At 46.9% G+C, this 15,421-nt stretch overlaps 2 protein-coding genes across 14 annotated transcripts in view; one reads left to right on the top strand and one right to left on the bottom strand.

Moving 5' to 3' along the window:
* The window catches only part of ZNF605 (zinc finger protein 605), a 49,849-nt gene extending 40,032 nt beyond the window's left edge, over nucleotides 1-9,817 (bottom strand). Inside the window, exons 1-4 of one of the 13 annotated variants that reach the window (XM_070220509.1) lie at nucleotides 9,739-9,813; nucleotides 3,433-3,596; nucleotides 3,234-3,330; nucleotides 1,096-1,200 (exon numbers count right to left, since the gene is read on the bottom strand). In XM_070220509.1, the coding sequence (XP_070076610.1) occupies nucleotides 1,096-1,110 (15 nt within the window). In that variant the 5' untranslated portion in view covers nucleotides 1,111-1,200; nucleotides 3,234-3,330; nucleotides 3,433-3,596; nucleotides 9,739-9,813. Of the gene's footprint in view, nucleotides 1-1,095; nucleotides 1,623-3,233; nucleotides 3,371-3,432; nucleotides 6,234-8,601; nucleotides 8,977-9,568 lie in introns of those variants that run through there. The other 12 variants (XM_023648166.2, XM_023648165.2, XM_014742177.3 and 9 more) reach the window with 12 other exon arrangements.
* A 55-nt stretch (nucleotides 9,818-9,872) lies between these two features.
* Nucleotides 9,873-15,421, top strand: part of ZNF26 (zinc finger protein 26) — a 57,532-nt gene continuing 51,983 nt past the window's right edge. The window contains 2 exon segments of the mRNA XM_070275944.1: nucleotides 9,873-10,141; nucleotides 13,977-14,496. The gene's annotated coding sequence lies outside the window, so the exon portion shown is untranslated.

Here is a 15,421-nt window from a genome sequence, read left to right on the forward strand (position 1 = left end):
CAGTGAACGACCCCCACATCTGTGCTGATCCACCTGACCCTGGACCAGTGCACTGCTCCCTGGGGAACTGGAACATGGTTGTGCTCTTGAAGGCACCATCGCAGTAAGTGATTCAGGCTCCACTGTGACTTTCATTCTGGCTGTTGCTTTAATCAGCTGCTCTGACACCTGGCCACTCAGCTCGCTCTCAGCTCAGCTGAGCTGCCAGAGAATTGGACGTCAGAAAAGGGGAAGTCAGTGTTGCCATATGTCAGTTCAAACAATAGAATTTTTAAAAGAAAGGAAAGGACGGAGGGAGAGAAGAGCGAGGGGAGGTTAGCTAGGTGGACAAGAATTGCTCTGAAAGGTGAAGGGACACTGCAGTCCGTTTCTGGAATTGAGACAGTCAGGAAACAGAGCTTAGGACTAGAAGGAATAGGAACAAAAGGCAGATACCCTCATGTCCCGCTTTTGCCAACAGAAGCAAATACATTTCCACCTAAAATGTACCAAAATTCCAACTGAGAGGAGGCTTATGGGGGCCATTTGACGGTTTTGTAATAATCAGTCCAGGCCCACTGTTCCCATCTCCCCTAACTGTGTGTTCGGAGTTCCCCCTGAGCTTACACTGAGGAACTTGGTGAGAAACAGCCCTAGGAAATATGCTCATTTGTCGCAGGATTTACATATTACAAGGCTGCTATTTAGGACTTTGCCCACTATATCATCTACATACATAGCTGTCAAAATGTTTTCTTTATGTGCAACTGTTAGGAAATGTTTGCTTCAGCTGAGTAACTGGTCTGCTTTTTGACAGAGGGACCCATGTGACTATTCCTGTTTCCCTTTTTGACAAGGCTTCTGGAACAGCTGGGGAGGCCTGCAGCTCCACCCGAGTAGTGAAGGGCCTCATTCCTTACCTGTCTGGGCTCCACTTTAAGGCTCTTGCATGATTCTGCAGTCCACTCTGTGCTTCTTTTGGCATCTTCTTTCCCAAGTTTGTATTTTCTGATTATGTTGTAAATGTGTTTAGATCTTTCCTGTTGGTTGTAGAGGCTCCTTACGCCTCGTCACATGCACAGAGGAAAACTGCTGGAGGATAAGCAAGTAACTCACCTGTGACTCGATCATGTTCTGCTGCTCCTGGGAAATCTGCTCTGTTCTGTGACTTCGCTGTGTCCTGACGCTCCGGAGAAAGGCCTCTGGCTGAAGGTCTGTAAACTGACAATGTACCCCCAGGCCTGAGCCTCTTCTTCCTTATCTGGCGTGAGTTATCTTGTTCCTGAGAGCCACAGCCTGAACATGCAGTGGGAATTTTATTTTAGACGATATAATTAATTTGGGGACTTAAATCTTGGTTCTCTTCTGGGAACTAGACGCGTTGTTTGCTAGACTCAAATCAGGGCTGGTGGGTATAAAACAGGATACAATGTCAGCTTCTGGCACGTCTCATTGAGCCTGACACCATCTGGGCCAGGTCTGCTCCACACAGTGCACTTTGCAGCACTGGCCCCATCTGTAGATGCTGGACTGAAGCCACCGCCTCGCTGGTTCAACCAAACACGCCCAGGGAGCATCAGCACACCAAACCGCTCTGCAGACACCTCACCACAGTCTGCAAATACAGTCCTGGCTCACTCCTCCTGTAATATTTCCTGGGGTCACTTAAATGAAATTGCCTGCACAGGTGCTAGATAACAAAAGGCAACTCATTTCCAGGCAGGACGGTTAATAGAAAATGTCTTTTAGATCAAGACAGTAAAGGAGCCTGGGGTGCTGGCTCTCCACTCCAAAACCTGCCCCACAGCAAGAGGCAGGCACAGATGCGAGGACCTCACAGAAACGCACACAGACAGGAGGAGACCCCGGGGGCGCAGGCTGCGGGAGGCGGACTACTGCAGGAGGACCAAAGTGAGCAGAGCGGCCGGCAGGAGAGACGCCTGAGGAAACTCTCACAGTGCTTCCTCCTTAGCTCAGGTTGGGACAAACACTGCCTCCCTTTCCCTCAGAATCAGCAGGAACAGCCCAGGCCACAGGTTCCCAAGGGGAAATCAAGGCAAGTCTAAATCCCTGCTGAGTTACGGAATCACGGACATGGCAAGGGCTGCCTTTGGGCTCTACTCATCGCCCACGCCCTCCGCACCAGGGACCTGCTCCTCAGCCTGCTCCTTTCTGAGGCTCTCTGATCCCCGACTGAGGAGCTCCTGGGAGGGGTGGTGGGACACAGGGCTGTCCCAGTGAGTCTACAGGGGCCACACTGTTGGCTCTGGGGCCCCTTCCCTCCCTTTTGCTTCAAAGGCCTCGCCTCAGCCCTTCCCTAAGGCAAATTCGCTGTGCAGAGCAGCCAACACCTCTGGGGGAGTAGGAGCGCAGAGGCCTGGAAAGGTAAATGCAGATTAAAAATGAGAAAAACATCAATTCTCCCTCGGGCGGAAAAGGGAGAGCGACTCCCCTGATCCCTATTCAAAGAGCATTTACTGTAGAAAACCTGTAATTATAAATTCTTTCTTTGTCCCGTTGAGGTGTACATAAATCCTTTCTAAAGCTAAATAAGGCTTGTCCAGTTTAACAACCCAAGAATATCTTTCTTAAGGACCTGGGAGCTCTCAGAAATCACCAGAAGACACACTCCCATCTCCCAGCCTCTGGGAGGGCAGAGCCCAACGAGCCTGACATTGGCACCTGGCTCCAAGTTGTAAAACTATCTCCATCATACAGATGGGAGGAGTGCATTTTTCCTCTGGATAAAGGCAATTAGCTACCACAGATGGCCACCCCAATCCCCAAGGAAATTCAGCATGAACTGAGTGTGACCCACGATCATTTGTCTTGAGATCGTGTGTAATGGGTTGTGTCTGCCTGGCTGTAGAGCAGGGTGAGGCTTCTCCCCGTCTCTACAATCTCTTTAGCGGATTGCCTACGATACTCATCGCATTCTGGCTTAGTTTTTAATAAATAATAAAACTATTTTTCTTTCTCTTCTACTTTTGTGGAAAGGTTTTCTGGGTTGGCAGATTTTAGTTTTAATTATTTCCCCAACAGGCCATATAACCAGATAACTGAGTACAACCACTATTTTAAAAACTTCTTCAATGATTACAAACTGTATAGCAGATACAATCTTAGGCAGAATTATTGGAAGAGACAGAGCAAGATTTAAGATAAGCATAAGAAAGAAAAAATACTATGTTCTGATGCAAAGTGATACAAATACACCTTAAATTTCTTCACAGCTCATGGATCAGGTCACTTACATTCAGCCGGATATGAGATCAGAGCCAAGGACTCCACGGGCACAGGGTCGCACAGGGGTGTTAGTTGCTTCATAAGAATGCACCTGAAAAGAAATGTCTAAAAAACACAGTAGCCATTAAACTTGGGGACAGAGGGACACATTCCACCTTTCATAGCAACCCCACCAATCGAGATTTGTCTATTGCTTGTGGTCTCCACCTGTGGTCCAGGAACGGTTGCTGAGCACCTCCTAAGCTCCTGGTGCTCCCAACTCAGTTTCCACGTACTGACAGGCCACGAGGAAGACACAGTGTGGTGGACAGGTCAGTGGATACCGCTCCAGAAAACAGTGAGCAAGGAGAGAACGTGGTACCTGCAGAAGACTGAGAGCAAGAATGCGCTGTTTGGAGGCTCTGTTCTACCAAACAATGGGAAAGGCACCTTCAATGTCGATGGACACAGAGAAAGATGGACAGAAGTGTCCACTCATCTGCTGCAAATGAGGGGAGAAAGTTACGCCAGGGTGTCACCCAACTGCCAGGTTTTGCCCCAGGGCAGCTAACAAGAGTGCAGCCAAAATAGCAGCTCCTTCAAGGCAGTTACTACCCACCCCGAGTTGGGTCTAGTCTGGACACAGACTAGACAAGCCTGCTCTGATCGCCACCCGCTCAGGAGCCCTGCACTGCACAGTCAGCAAAGCCTGCGCCTTGTGCAGAGGGTGAGCAGGAGGCAGGAAGGAAACACCTGAACGCTGCTTAGCATTGACCTGGCCATATGGACCACCTCCTGTCATCATCCCCTTGAGGGCCTTAAACGTCTCCCTCTCTGTCAAAAAGAGAATCAAGGGGAGACTAGTCCCAAAGTGAGGGTCTTGTGGGGCAGTCAAGAACCACAGTCAGTCTGAAAAATAGGCTGGACTTTGAGTTTTGACCCAAAGTAGTGGTAGAGGGCAGAGCAAGGGCGTCCAGGGCAGGAAGAGTTCCTAGGAGTGGGAAGCGAGAAGAGTGACGTGGTTCTGCTACTCAGGGGTGCAGACATAAAAGGTCGGATTCCCCGAGTGAAAGTGGACACTTTCTAGTCCAATGTGAAGAGTTCCCGGGGAGGCAAAATTTCTCCTCTACCCTTCTAGGTTCTTCTGACTGGTCTAAGAAGGAAATTGACATGAGACAGAATAACAGGAGAAAAACTGACAGAAGTTTAATAACACGTATCCCTCCCACATACATGGGAGAGATCCAAGAAAACTGAGTAACTCCTCTAAATGGCCCAAACCACCACCTTAAATATCATCTTCAGCTAAAGACAAAAGATGTTGGGGGTGGGAGTCAGTTATGGGAGGTTGTTCAGTAAACAAGGGTACGGTTGTAATGCAGACTTAAGTCTCTGCCTTCTCCGTTGACAAGTTTCTAGAGACTGAGTTGTCCCCCTCTTCCCGGTACAGTGAGGGAGACATCCTTCCACGTGGAGACTTCCCTTATAAATGTAAATATCTCTTACAAAAGGGTAACTTCTCAGTTTTCAGAGCTCCTACCATGTCTGCTGTTTCTTAAGATAACCAGCCTAAAAGAATCCTTATGCCAAAGAGACATACTTTGGGGTGACAAATTCTGTTCCCCTACGGAGTGCAGGGCTTCAGGACAGATCTCTCAGGAAAAAATGTCCTGAGAGAGTAGAGAACAACATCCAAAGGAAAAGCACCTCTTTCCGAAATGCCTGGGGAGCTGCTCCAGGCTCCAGGGCATGGAAGGGGGTCTCAGAGTCCAGGAAGCCCTGAGAGGGCTCTGAGTGAAAGAGAGCCCATGGTTATGGCTCTCCAGACCTGGGGTCCCTGAGACAAGGCCCACCTGTCCTGGAAGCTTCTATTTAGTTTGGACCCCTTCTGGGTTGATGCACAGAGCTTCTCTAGCTGTCCCCCTGGAAAAGGCAACATGCTGATTGTCCTAACATTCACAACAGTCACCTTCAGGATTCTGACATACTCCCGCACTCTGCTCTCACATTGACATCAAGTCTCTCACACACAGACGCACGTATACATCCATGCCCTTACACTGCTGTGCATTGGTTTAATATGATTTCATATCCACTCGTTTATGATTTGTTTTAATCCATTCGTTTATGACAAAGACAAAAAAAAGTTGTTTCGATAGAAGAACGAAGTAAGTTGTGTCAGGATGTCATCACCTCATCTGTTGTCTGTAATAGGAACTCAGCAGCCCAGTTGCTGAGGGGTCCCCCTGGGGGTGATGAGTAAGAACATGTGTAGAAGCAATAGGACAAACGGACATTTAGACTATGAATACTGAGAGTTAGGATTATTCAGGAGTTTCGGTCTGGGCAAGGCTCTCCTTGCTGACCTAAATCAACTCTCCGAAGACCTTGGGGCATTAGCTCCCGCCATGGTAGGGGCGGGCGACCCCCCTGCTGGTAGTGGTGACAAACCTCTCAGGGTCCCCATGAAGAGTGGCCTGCCCACCAACACTGGTGCTGTTGTTCCCTAAAAACAAGGACTTTTCATTTTCGTTTTGTGCTGGCAGCTGGATGTCAGTTCTCCGTTGGTCAAGTCAACTCTCCCAAGGGCCTAATCGTATAAAAAAAAAAGGCATACTCGAACTACACTTGGACTTTATTCCTTTCATCTCCCCTTGCCTGGAACAACAGCGTGATTAACCTATAGCTGGTTTGGTCTATGTTGTTTCTTTATTGGCTTATTGAGAGACGTTATCCTCTATGCTATTGGCTTGTGAAACTATTATAAATCCCAGAGGGAACCTGTGTTAGATAAACTATTGGCAAAGAGTTTCAGTTTCTGAGCATAACTTTTCCCAAACAAAACACACACATATATACACACATAAATACTCACACATACACACACATACGTTCACACATACACACACACACACTCTCACTCTCATTTACTGGCCGGAAAGCAGCAATTTGCTGAAAGCACTACTACAGGCCCTGTTCTGGGCACACGGGTCTGTGCCCTCCAGGAAACACCTTCTAGGATGGCAAACAGGTAAACAAGTAAATAAAATAACTTCAGACTGTGAGAACGCTCAGAATAAGTTTTAAATGTGACAGAGGAAGGGGTGAATGAAAGATGCTCCTTCAGCACAGCCAGAGGCGCCCTCTTGGAGACGACTTTTAGCTGAGGTGAAGAGGAGAAGGAGCCCGCTGTGGAACTGCAGGAAGACCACGCCTGCCAAGAAGCCTCAGCCACAACCGGCTGGAGCTGGAGGTGGTGCAGGGAGAGACAGGCGATGAGGTTCAACAAGCCAGGCGGAGGACCTTACAGCCAATGGGGCTGCTGAGAACTCCTAAACAAGGAAAGATTCAAGTACAAGGAGCCGTCACTGACCAACAAAGCACGTGCTGGGTGAGAGTGGTCGAAGAACGTGGCTGTGTCACAGAAGTCACTACTTGAGAGTCCTGCCTGAGCTAACACACGACCAACACTCACTCACAGCCACCCAAACCTGCAAACACCACCCTCATAGGTCCCACAATCACCAACAGAGGTCCCAAAGACGGCCTCAGCACACACAAACCCCCACGGACCTTGAAATGACCAAACCACACTGTGCCAATCCATATACCATCCCAGCCCATGCACCAACCCTCAGGACCCTCAAAGCCCCCAGTCACCCACAATGACCACCTGAGAAGTCTCCAGCCCCTAGATCACTGAACACAACAAGCCCTGCACAAACTCCAGACAACAAACCACCGAGACCCACAAACCCCATTATCACTTACCCTACATGCCTATCACCTTCCCAGAACCCTGATTATTGATTTCACAGGCCATCCCTCCAGGACCTTCAATCGCACATGCTGTGGATCCCCAATAATTCCTCTAGCAAAGCCTCCAAGAGGCAGCCCCCAAGTGACAAAACCAATCTACAGGAGCACACGAGTCAACGAAACCCAAAGTCTCTCCACAGTCCTGCCCTGATCACCCACAGGACCCTTTATTTACGGTCACACGATGCTCTCCCTTACTCAGTCCCATGCACGAGCCACAGTCATCCCTACAGGCCCCTTGATTGATTATCACTAATCACCGATTCCCACGGGTTCCTAAACTCTGATGCCAAGAAACCTCATCACTGGTTCCACCAAACCCCCATTTGTTAATCTCCACAGCGTCTATTCATTGACTAGAAACCAAACGTGTGAAGCTCCAAACACTGAATCCCAAAGGGCCTCCACAGACCTCTCTGATCACTCCCTCCTACAGGCACCCATTCACTCATCTTAACAGGTGCCCTAATCACTGTTCTCAGAGCCCCCTCAGGCTTGCTATCTCCCATCATCACCAGCCCCCTCAATTAACCCCCATCACTAACCTCAAGGGATCCCCAATCCTTTATCACACAGGGGCCCCACCATTCACCTCCATGACATCCCACCCAGTGCTGACCCACCATTCACTGACCACCACACAGGGCCTCCAGCTCTGCACAAACTCTGACACCCTCAACCCCTCCAATGACTCCAATTACTACCCCCAGTGTCCACCTACTCACAACCCCCAACAGGCCACCCATCAACTTGTATCCTGACCCCTTGTTACTGACATACAGTGCCCCAATCCCCGATGCCTCAGTTACAAGAACCCCAACACAGGCCTAAACCACTCACCAGCCATGGTCACCCCAGTCATTCCCCTCCACCGAAAAAGCTACCATTGGACTGTCAAATAGAAAACGAATGCAGGGCCAGCCCTGATGCCCTAGTGGTTAAGTTTGGTGCGCTCCACTTCGGCGGCTGGGTTCCACTCCTGGGAGTGGACCTACACCACTCGTCTGTCAGTGGCCTTGCTGTCGTGGTGGCTCACATACAACTAGAGAATGATTGGCAACAGATGTTAGTTCAAGGTGAATCCTCCTCAGCAAACCGCCCCCCCCACCCCGAAAACAAATGCAGTCTTAGTAAGGAAATATTTTATTCCAAAGGGTTATTATTGCAGGGTGTGCCTGTGCTGCAATGGGGAGAACACTGGCCCGAGGAGGTGCTAAGCATCTTTGCAAGACAAAGAGTTTTTTTGTTTCTTCTACAGAAGGGGGTAACCAAGGTCAGAAGAACCAGGTGTGGGGCAGCCCGTGAAAGGGTGGGGACCAGACAGTAAACCGGAGAACATTCTGCCCGCACATTCCCAGGAAGGGCTGATGCCACTCAAGCGGTGGGTAGACTAAACCTCAGGGAACTGGGGAAGGAGAGAAGCTTGACCAAAATCTACTTAACAAGCATTTTGTTCCGACTGATCAGTGGGGAGGAACATTTCAGCTAATCACTGAAGAGACAATGAGAATTCAGAGGGTTGGGGTCTGCCCTTGTCACAGGCCAGCCAGGGTCCAGGCGTGAGTCCTATCTACTCACATCGAGAAGGGGATTCTTTGCAGCAGGCTGCTTCCCAGGAGCACAGCGCTCAGGTGAAATCCAACGCTAACACAACCAAGAGGCCTTCTAGGCAACAAAACCCTCAGTCCGACAATTCTGAGGCCTCTAAACACCCCCAAAATGTTCATTCTTTCTCACTGGCCTCAATCGCCGAGCCAAAAGCATCCAAATCATTGATCACCAAAGTCCTAATTATTCCTACCAACTCTCAACCTGTACCCCCAACGGCACACTCCCCCCACCGCTCTCCGGTCACTCCAGACAGCAGCCTCAGGGGCTCCCTCACTCCCAATTCCGGCTGCCTGGCCCCCAGAACTGCCAACCCCTCAAGTCTAGACTCCCCCCAAAGCCCCTTCCAACGATTCACCCCAGAGGGCCCCATCAATCAATTAATTCCCTCCACTGGCTTCACCACTCGTCCCCTCCCAAGTCCCAAGTTATCGATCTTCACAGACACTCTAATATCTTGACCCTCAGTGTCCCCAAATCAATCAGCTCCACATTTTCCTTCACACTCCCCTCATCCTCCCCCACCACGGGTGCCCCCGCCTGACCCCCAAATCTCTCTCCTGACGCCCACACTCACTGCCCCCCACACCCACCCCTACAGACCCCCACACCCACCCCTACAGACCCCCACTTCCCTAAACGCTGCCCTAACGATCTCGCTCTCTCCCTCCTCTACGCCGCCTCCCGCGCCCCCACCCCCGCGGGCCCGTCCACTGCCTCCACCACAAGCCCTCCTTCCCACAGCCTCCCGCCCCCACGACCCCACCCCAAGGCTCCCCCCGCAACCCCCTACTTCCCCCCCAAGCCCCCTCCACCGCAGCACCCCCCACGGCCAGACCCCCACCCCCACCCCGACCCCCACCCCAAGGGCCCCTTCCCCGCAGCCCCTCGTCCCCACGAGACTCTCGCCAGCGCCGCCCCCACGGCCCCACCCGACCTGGACCGGAAGCGGCGCATGCGCCGCGGGACGTCCTCCGGGGCCTTCCTCGCACTGGCCTACAGAGCCGGTTCGTGCACGCGCCGCCGTCACCGCAGGACCCAGCCGGACACAAAGGCCGCCCCCGCCGCGCAGCCTCCCCATCCCGCCCCCGCCCTGCACAACCTTACCCCGAGGCCTGCAGCACCGAGATTGGTGCGGTCCCCCCGCGGAAGCGTCCGCCCAGAACTACATCTCCCAGAGCCCCGCTCGCTCGGGAACTACATCTCCCAAAAGGCTCTGCGGCGCGCCTCCGGAGATTGACAGTTTTGAGGTTTCCGGTTATAAAGGCGCTGTGTGGCTGCCTGGGGTGCTTGGTTCAGAGATCTTAGGTGCAGCCGGCGCTGCCCGCCGTGTGTTTTTGAGCGCCTATAGATATGTCACCAGGAGGAAGCTTATGTATCCTTTCCATTTTTGATTATAGATCAGAGTAATACCCCCATAGCTGGTTCTTCAGACCCTTCAGATTGGGGATGGGACCTGTTCTCTTGGTTTAATTTGGGTAAAAGTTGGCTCGTGGCTTGGAAGTCTCTGGTGCGTAATGAAGTCTTAATGGTGTCTGAGGGCTTTATTACACTCATGAGATTCAGAGGGTCTTTCTTCAGTATGAATTCTCTGATATTTAACTTGAGAAATAACTAAAATCTTCCCTTATTACTAATAGTTAGAAGCTTTATATCTAGTGTAAATATCCGATATTTATTAAGAGGTGACAATTAAAAGCCTTTCCACATTCATTGCATTCAGAGAGATTTTCTACAGTGAGTTATCTGTTGTTGAGTAACGTTTCTGCTATACATGAGGGAATTATCTTCATAAGGTTTGATTCCAGCATGAACTTTCTGATGTTGATTTAGATTTGTGTTGTGGCTAAATTATTTTTCACATTTAGATGTTCATAAGGTTTCTCTCCAGTGAGAATTCTCAGATATAATCTGAAACATGAAAGAACAAAAATTCCTGCTTTGATTTCCTATTTTGTAAGAAAGAAGACTTCTATACTAAAAGTGGGGTGTTTAAACTTCAGATGATGTCGATTGGACATGAATGGCACAGGCAGCTCTCAGCTATGGATTTGCAATCCAAAAATTGGACAATAACAATGAAAATTAGATTTTTTTCTAGGCAACTGAGAAAGAATAGAGAAGGTAAATCAATGATTCTCACACTTTGGCAAGCGTCATGTTCACCTAACAAGTTTATTAAAAATACAAAGGTCCAAATCTTGTCCTCTGAGTAAAGAACAAATGTTTTAACAACCTGGTTAGGTGATTCCAATGAATCCTAAACTTTGAAAACCACTAGATAAGATAAAGGGAAATACATATCTTCCTCAGCTTATGATGGGGTTATTTCCCGATACCTATCATAAGTTGAAAATATGTGAAAAATGCATTTAACACATCTGATCTACCAAAATCACAGCTTAGCCTCCCTACCTTCACCAAGCTCAGAACTCTTACATTAGCCTACAGTTGGGCAAAATCATCTAACATATAGTCTATTTTATAATAAAGTGTTGCATATCTCATGTAATTTACTGAATAATGTACTGAAAGTGAGAAACAGAATGGTTGGATTGGTACAGAATGATTATAAGTGTTTGTGATTGTAAATTGTTTCCCCTTGTGATGACGTGGCTGACTGGGAGCTGTGGCTCAATGCTGCTGCCCAGCATCACAAGAGGGTATCGTACCACGTATCACTAGCCTGGGAAAAGACCAAAATTCAAAGTACAGTTTCTACTGAAAGCATGTCACTTTGACACCATCATAAACTCAAAAAATCGTTGTGGAACCATCGTAAGTCAGGGACCATCTGTAATAATATAGGAAGATATTATGAAGTTAAGGAATTGGAGAGTCGATTTGGAATCATATTCTTCACTGTACATCTCCAATCATGTGGTTAGGTGGTGAACTCTCTCCCACAGGTCTCCAGTCCCTCCAACCTCCAAAACATTCTGTATCTGTTTTAATCCTTATCTTAATATTGATTTATATCCCTCGTGCTAACCAAAAACCTTCAAGGCCTTCCCAGACCTCTCCCCTGCAACCATACACACTTCATAATGACAAGAATAACAGGGGCTGGCCCTGTGGCTGAGTAGTTAAGTTCACACGCTCTACTTCCGTGGCCCGGGGTTTCGCCAATTCAGATCCTGGGCGTGGACAAGGCACCACTCACTGGGCCTTGTTGCGGTGGTGTCCCACATAGCACAACCAGAAGGGCCTACAACTAGAATGTACAACTATGTACTGCGGGGCTTCAGGGAGAAAGAAAAGAAAAAAAAGCAAAGATTGGCAATAGATGTTAGCTCAGGTGCCAATCTTTAAAAAAAAGAAAAATCTTTAAAAAAATAAACAATAAATGTAATAATATGTTAACTGAAAAAACTCAAAACGAGTGTATTCAGGAATAGCCAAAACAACTGCAACTCAAGCTGTCCATGCGATGGCAAACCAGAGGCAAATCCAGAAAACAAAGAAAGGGAGCTGCTTTTCTAGAGAAAAAGGGCGAGTCGGCAGGGGCTGTTCCAAACGAAAGGCCATTGGGGGAAAGCAGCAGGTCAGGGTGGCAACACCTTCTCTTGGGCTGCGCTTCGGCGCTTCCCGTTGGCTGGGCAGTTGCAGGCGGGGAGAGACCTTCCTTCCGGAAGGAAGCAGCAGCAGAGCGGTTTCACTTCCTGTCCGAGCTGCAAGCGTCTCTTCCCGGCTGGTGTCACTGACGGTGTGGGATGGGGCTGAGAGCGCCCCCTGCAGGCCTTCCCGGCTCCAGTTTACTTCAGGTTTCTTTTAATTTCCACAATAGATGACATTTACCAAGCACTTTTATTTAAACCAGTTCCACAAAGCTATTTAGCGGTATATCAAAAATTCAAACCTAGATGGTTTTAATACAAAATTGTGACTCAAAAAAGAAATACAATATAGGCCTCTTCACTTAGAGTCTGTGTGAAATTTCAAGCTCAACTTTTTATAATGAAAAATAAGGAAAAATGATTCTAGCTGAAAAAAAATGCAGGCCACTCTAACTCTATATAGCTGATTGAACTCTGAAAATCATTATTGGTATAAATACTACTTTTCATCAAGTCGAATACATTTCCATATTAAGTATAGGTACTGACTCTACCCAAGGTATGTTTTACAGTAGTTTTGTCTAGTTCTGTTTAAAAGCTGGCTTTATAACAATAGGCTTATTTTTCTTCAAATCTTTAAACCTTTAAGACGCTCTTAGACAAAGTCTTATCTAAGTGGTTTTGCCTCCTTATGTGTTGTAGTGGGTGTTCTGGTATATGGCGCAGAACCTCCTTTGGGATTGAGGCACTCATTTCTCCAGATGCCAGTTGTGGTGCTTTTTAAGAGGCATAAATGAGTGCCTCTCAAGAAATTGCCCTCAGAAGAGGGGAGCTAACTCACCAAGATTAGCCTTCTCTTTGCCGTCAACAACTGGTCAAGATAGTCCCCACTTCTTTGCCTCATTTTTGGACACCTCTGAAGGGCCAGCTTCAGAGATCCTTGTGGAATTAGTGGAGGCCTTCATTGTAAATGAATCACTGCTCAACTTTTCCCTCTGTCCAGTTCTGCTTCCCTCATTCCTTTATAGCGGTCGTTACTGAGAACATTACCTAATAAACCGCCTGCTCACAAATCTCTATTACAAAGTCTGTTTCCGCCAAAATTCAATCTGCTACATGTGTATACTTCTTGTCCCAGCTAGTTTATAAGTCTTTGTTAAGAAATAAATGTCTCAGGCTTTGCCAAGTCCCTTAGTATTAACGTCCTAGACTTGTATGGTAGACAGTCCACAAAAACACAGGAAGAGAATGGAAAATCAAGGAAGCAGACTGAGAAGAAACTATTATGAAAAAGACAATTTCAAAAACGGAGGAATAATTTTTCTAGGCATATTCCATGTAAATTAACCAACCAATCCAATATCTAATGAAAACCCACTATTTCCAAAGTTAGGAACAAAAATAAATAAGAGCACTTTCTTACTGGAAGCTTAGAATTTAAGTAGAAAAAAAGTAAAGACAGGCAAACAGGAAACAAGGAATGATATGTGATATGAAGGCCACAGAGATAATTTACATGATTCAAACTACAAGTCATACCACAGTTCACAAATACAGTGAGATCAAAATTCACTGCAGTGGACAAGAACGAACTTTGGAGGTTTTGAGATGTGACCTAACATTGAAAATGTGTCACAGCGCTTCCTTGTGCTTTGACCGTCCCATTGAACAGGATTAATTCATGTACCAGGGGAGTCAGTAATTCTAGAACTACGCCTGAGAAATTTTATGTTTGCCTTCCCTACATGCATTCTCTTTCTTCTGATAATTTATCTCAATTTTATTTAGGAAACAACCCTTCTCCTATGCTTAGTCTCTGTGGTTTCAGTGAAGCTTCAGCCAATGAGTTTATTGGTTTTGTGCAATGGACCAAGGCCTGGACAATCAGTCATTGTGACTCTGGTTCAAGGATGGGCATCTGACCCTACAAAAGTCAGTCTCCACATATTTGCCAGAACTGTTATGAAAGAAGTGTGAGTTTTCCATTGCTACGTCATGAGGAAAGCGTGACTGAAAATGAGGCCCGCTGGAAACAGTCAACAAAAGGAGAGTGTAGTCTCGTGCTACCTGAAGCCCTGGGTCCAGTCCTCGCTGAAGGCTACGGCTTGAACTCTTCAGTTATAAAAGGCAGTAAATTTCCTCTATTAGTTTAAGCTAGTTTGAGCTATATTTCTGGCATTTGCCTCCAAAGAGTCTTAATACAAATTCACTGCATTAATTACATATGGTGTTTCCAGCATCAATTTCCATGCCAATATTTAAGGAAAAAATGTTAAGCTAAATCAATCAAAAATACAGAAACAAAAAGGTAATCATATATATTTATTCATTGTTGCAACTCTTCTTCCTTTAATGCATGCAGATGTCCCCAGCACTGCCTCTAATTTTCTATGAACAGAATGGTTATCTTTGTATTATAGTCTATCATATCTTACACATTAAAACATCCTCATTGGCCTCCACTTGTCTATATATTGTCCCTAATCATTCTTACAGGTGTCTATTTCTCTCATGCACTTTTCCAGAACCTCCTTCTATTCCCTTATACCCAATACCTTTCTAGATCCTCTTCCCTAAAAATAGTTCTGCATTGTTTTAGGCCCATAGCAGCTTTACACCATAACGAAAGAGTCATAATTATGCGTAAGGAGAGTTAGATTAGCAGGAGACTAATGTCCCTGTCTAATATGGAAAGATCTGGGAAGACTGTAGGATTAGGAACTATGCATTTAAATTTATTTAAATGACACAAGATGGCAGTCTAGATGGGAGGATAGCCTGAGAAAGGTCTGAAGTGGTGAGGGAGTTTACTTCAGTCAGAGGACTGGGCACAGAATGTGTGTTTCGGACTTGCTGAAAACACAATTTGCTTGGGAATTTTATGAGGCTATACTGTGACTGAGTAGCTCTGGGTTCAAAAAGAAATCAGAGGTAAGCAGAATAAGGAAAAGAGCTCAGGATTTGGATTTCTAGCGATTCAGTTTTTTTGATATATTGCATTTTCATTTTAAATCAGTTAAAAGAATTTTCTGATTTTCCCTGTGATTTCTTCTTTGAGTTAAAAAATGTGTTTTTTAATTTCCAAAAATCTGGGTGTTTCCTACCTTTTTTTCTAGGGTTGATTTCTAACTTAATTTCACTCTCGTCAGAAAACATACTTTGTATGATTTTAATCCTTTTAAATTTATTGTGACTGATTTTGTGGTCCAACATAGGACCTATTCTGGAGACTG

The sequence above is a fragment of the Equus caballus genome, chromosome 8 (genome assembly GCF_041296265.1).
Source record: "Equus caballus isolate H_3958 breed thoroughbred chromosome 8, TB-T2T, whole genome shotgun sequence".
Classification (NCBI taxonomy): domain Eukaryota; kingdom Metazoa; phylum Chordata; class Mammalia; order Perissodactyla; family Equidae; genus Equus; species Equus caballus.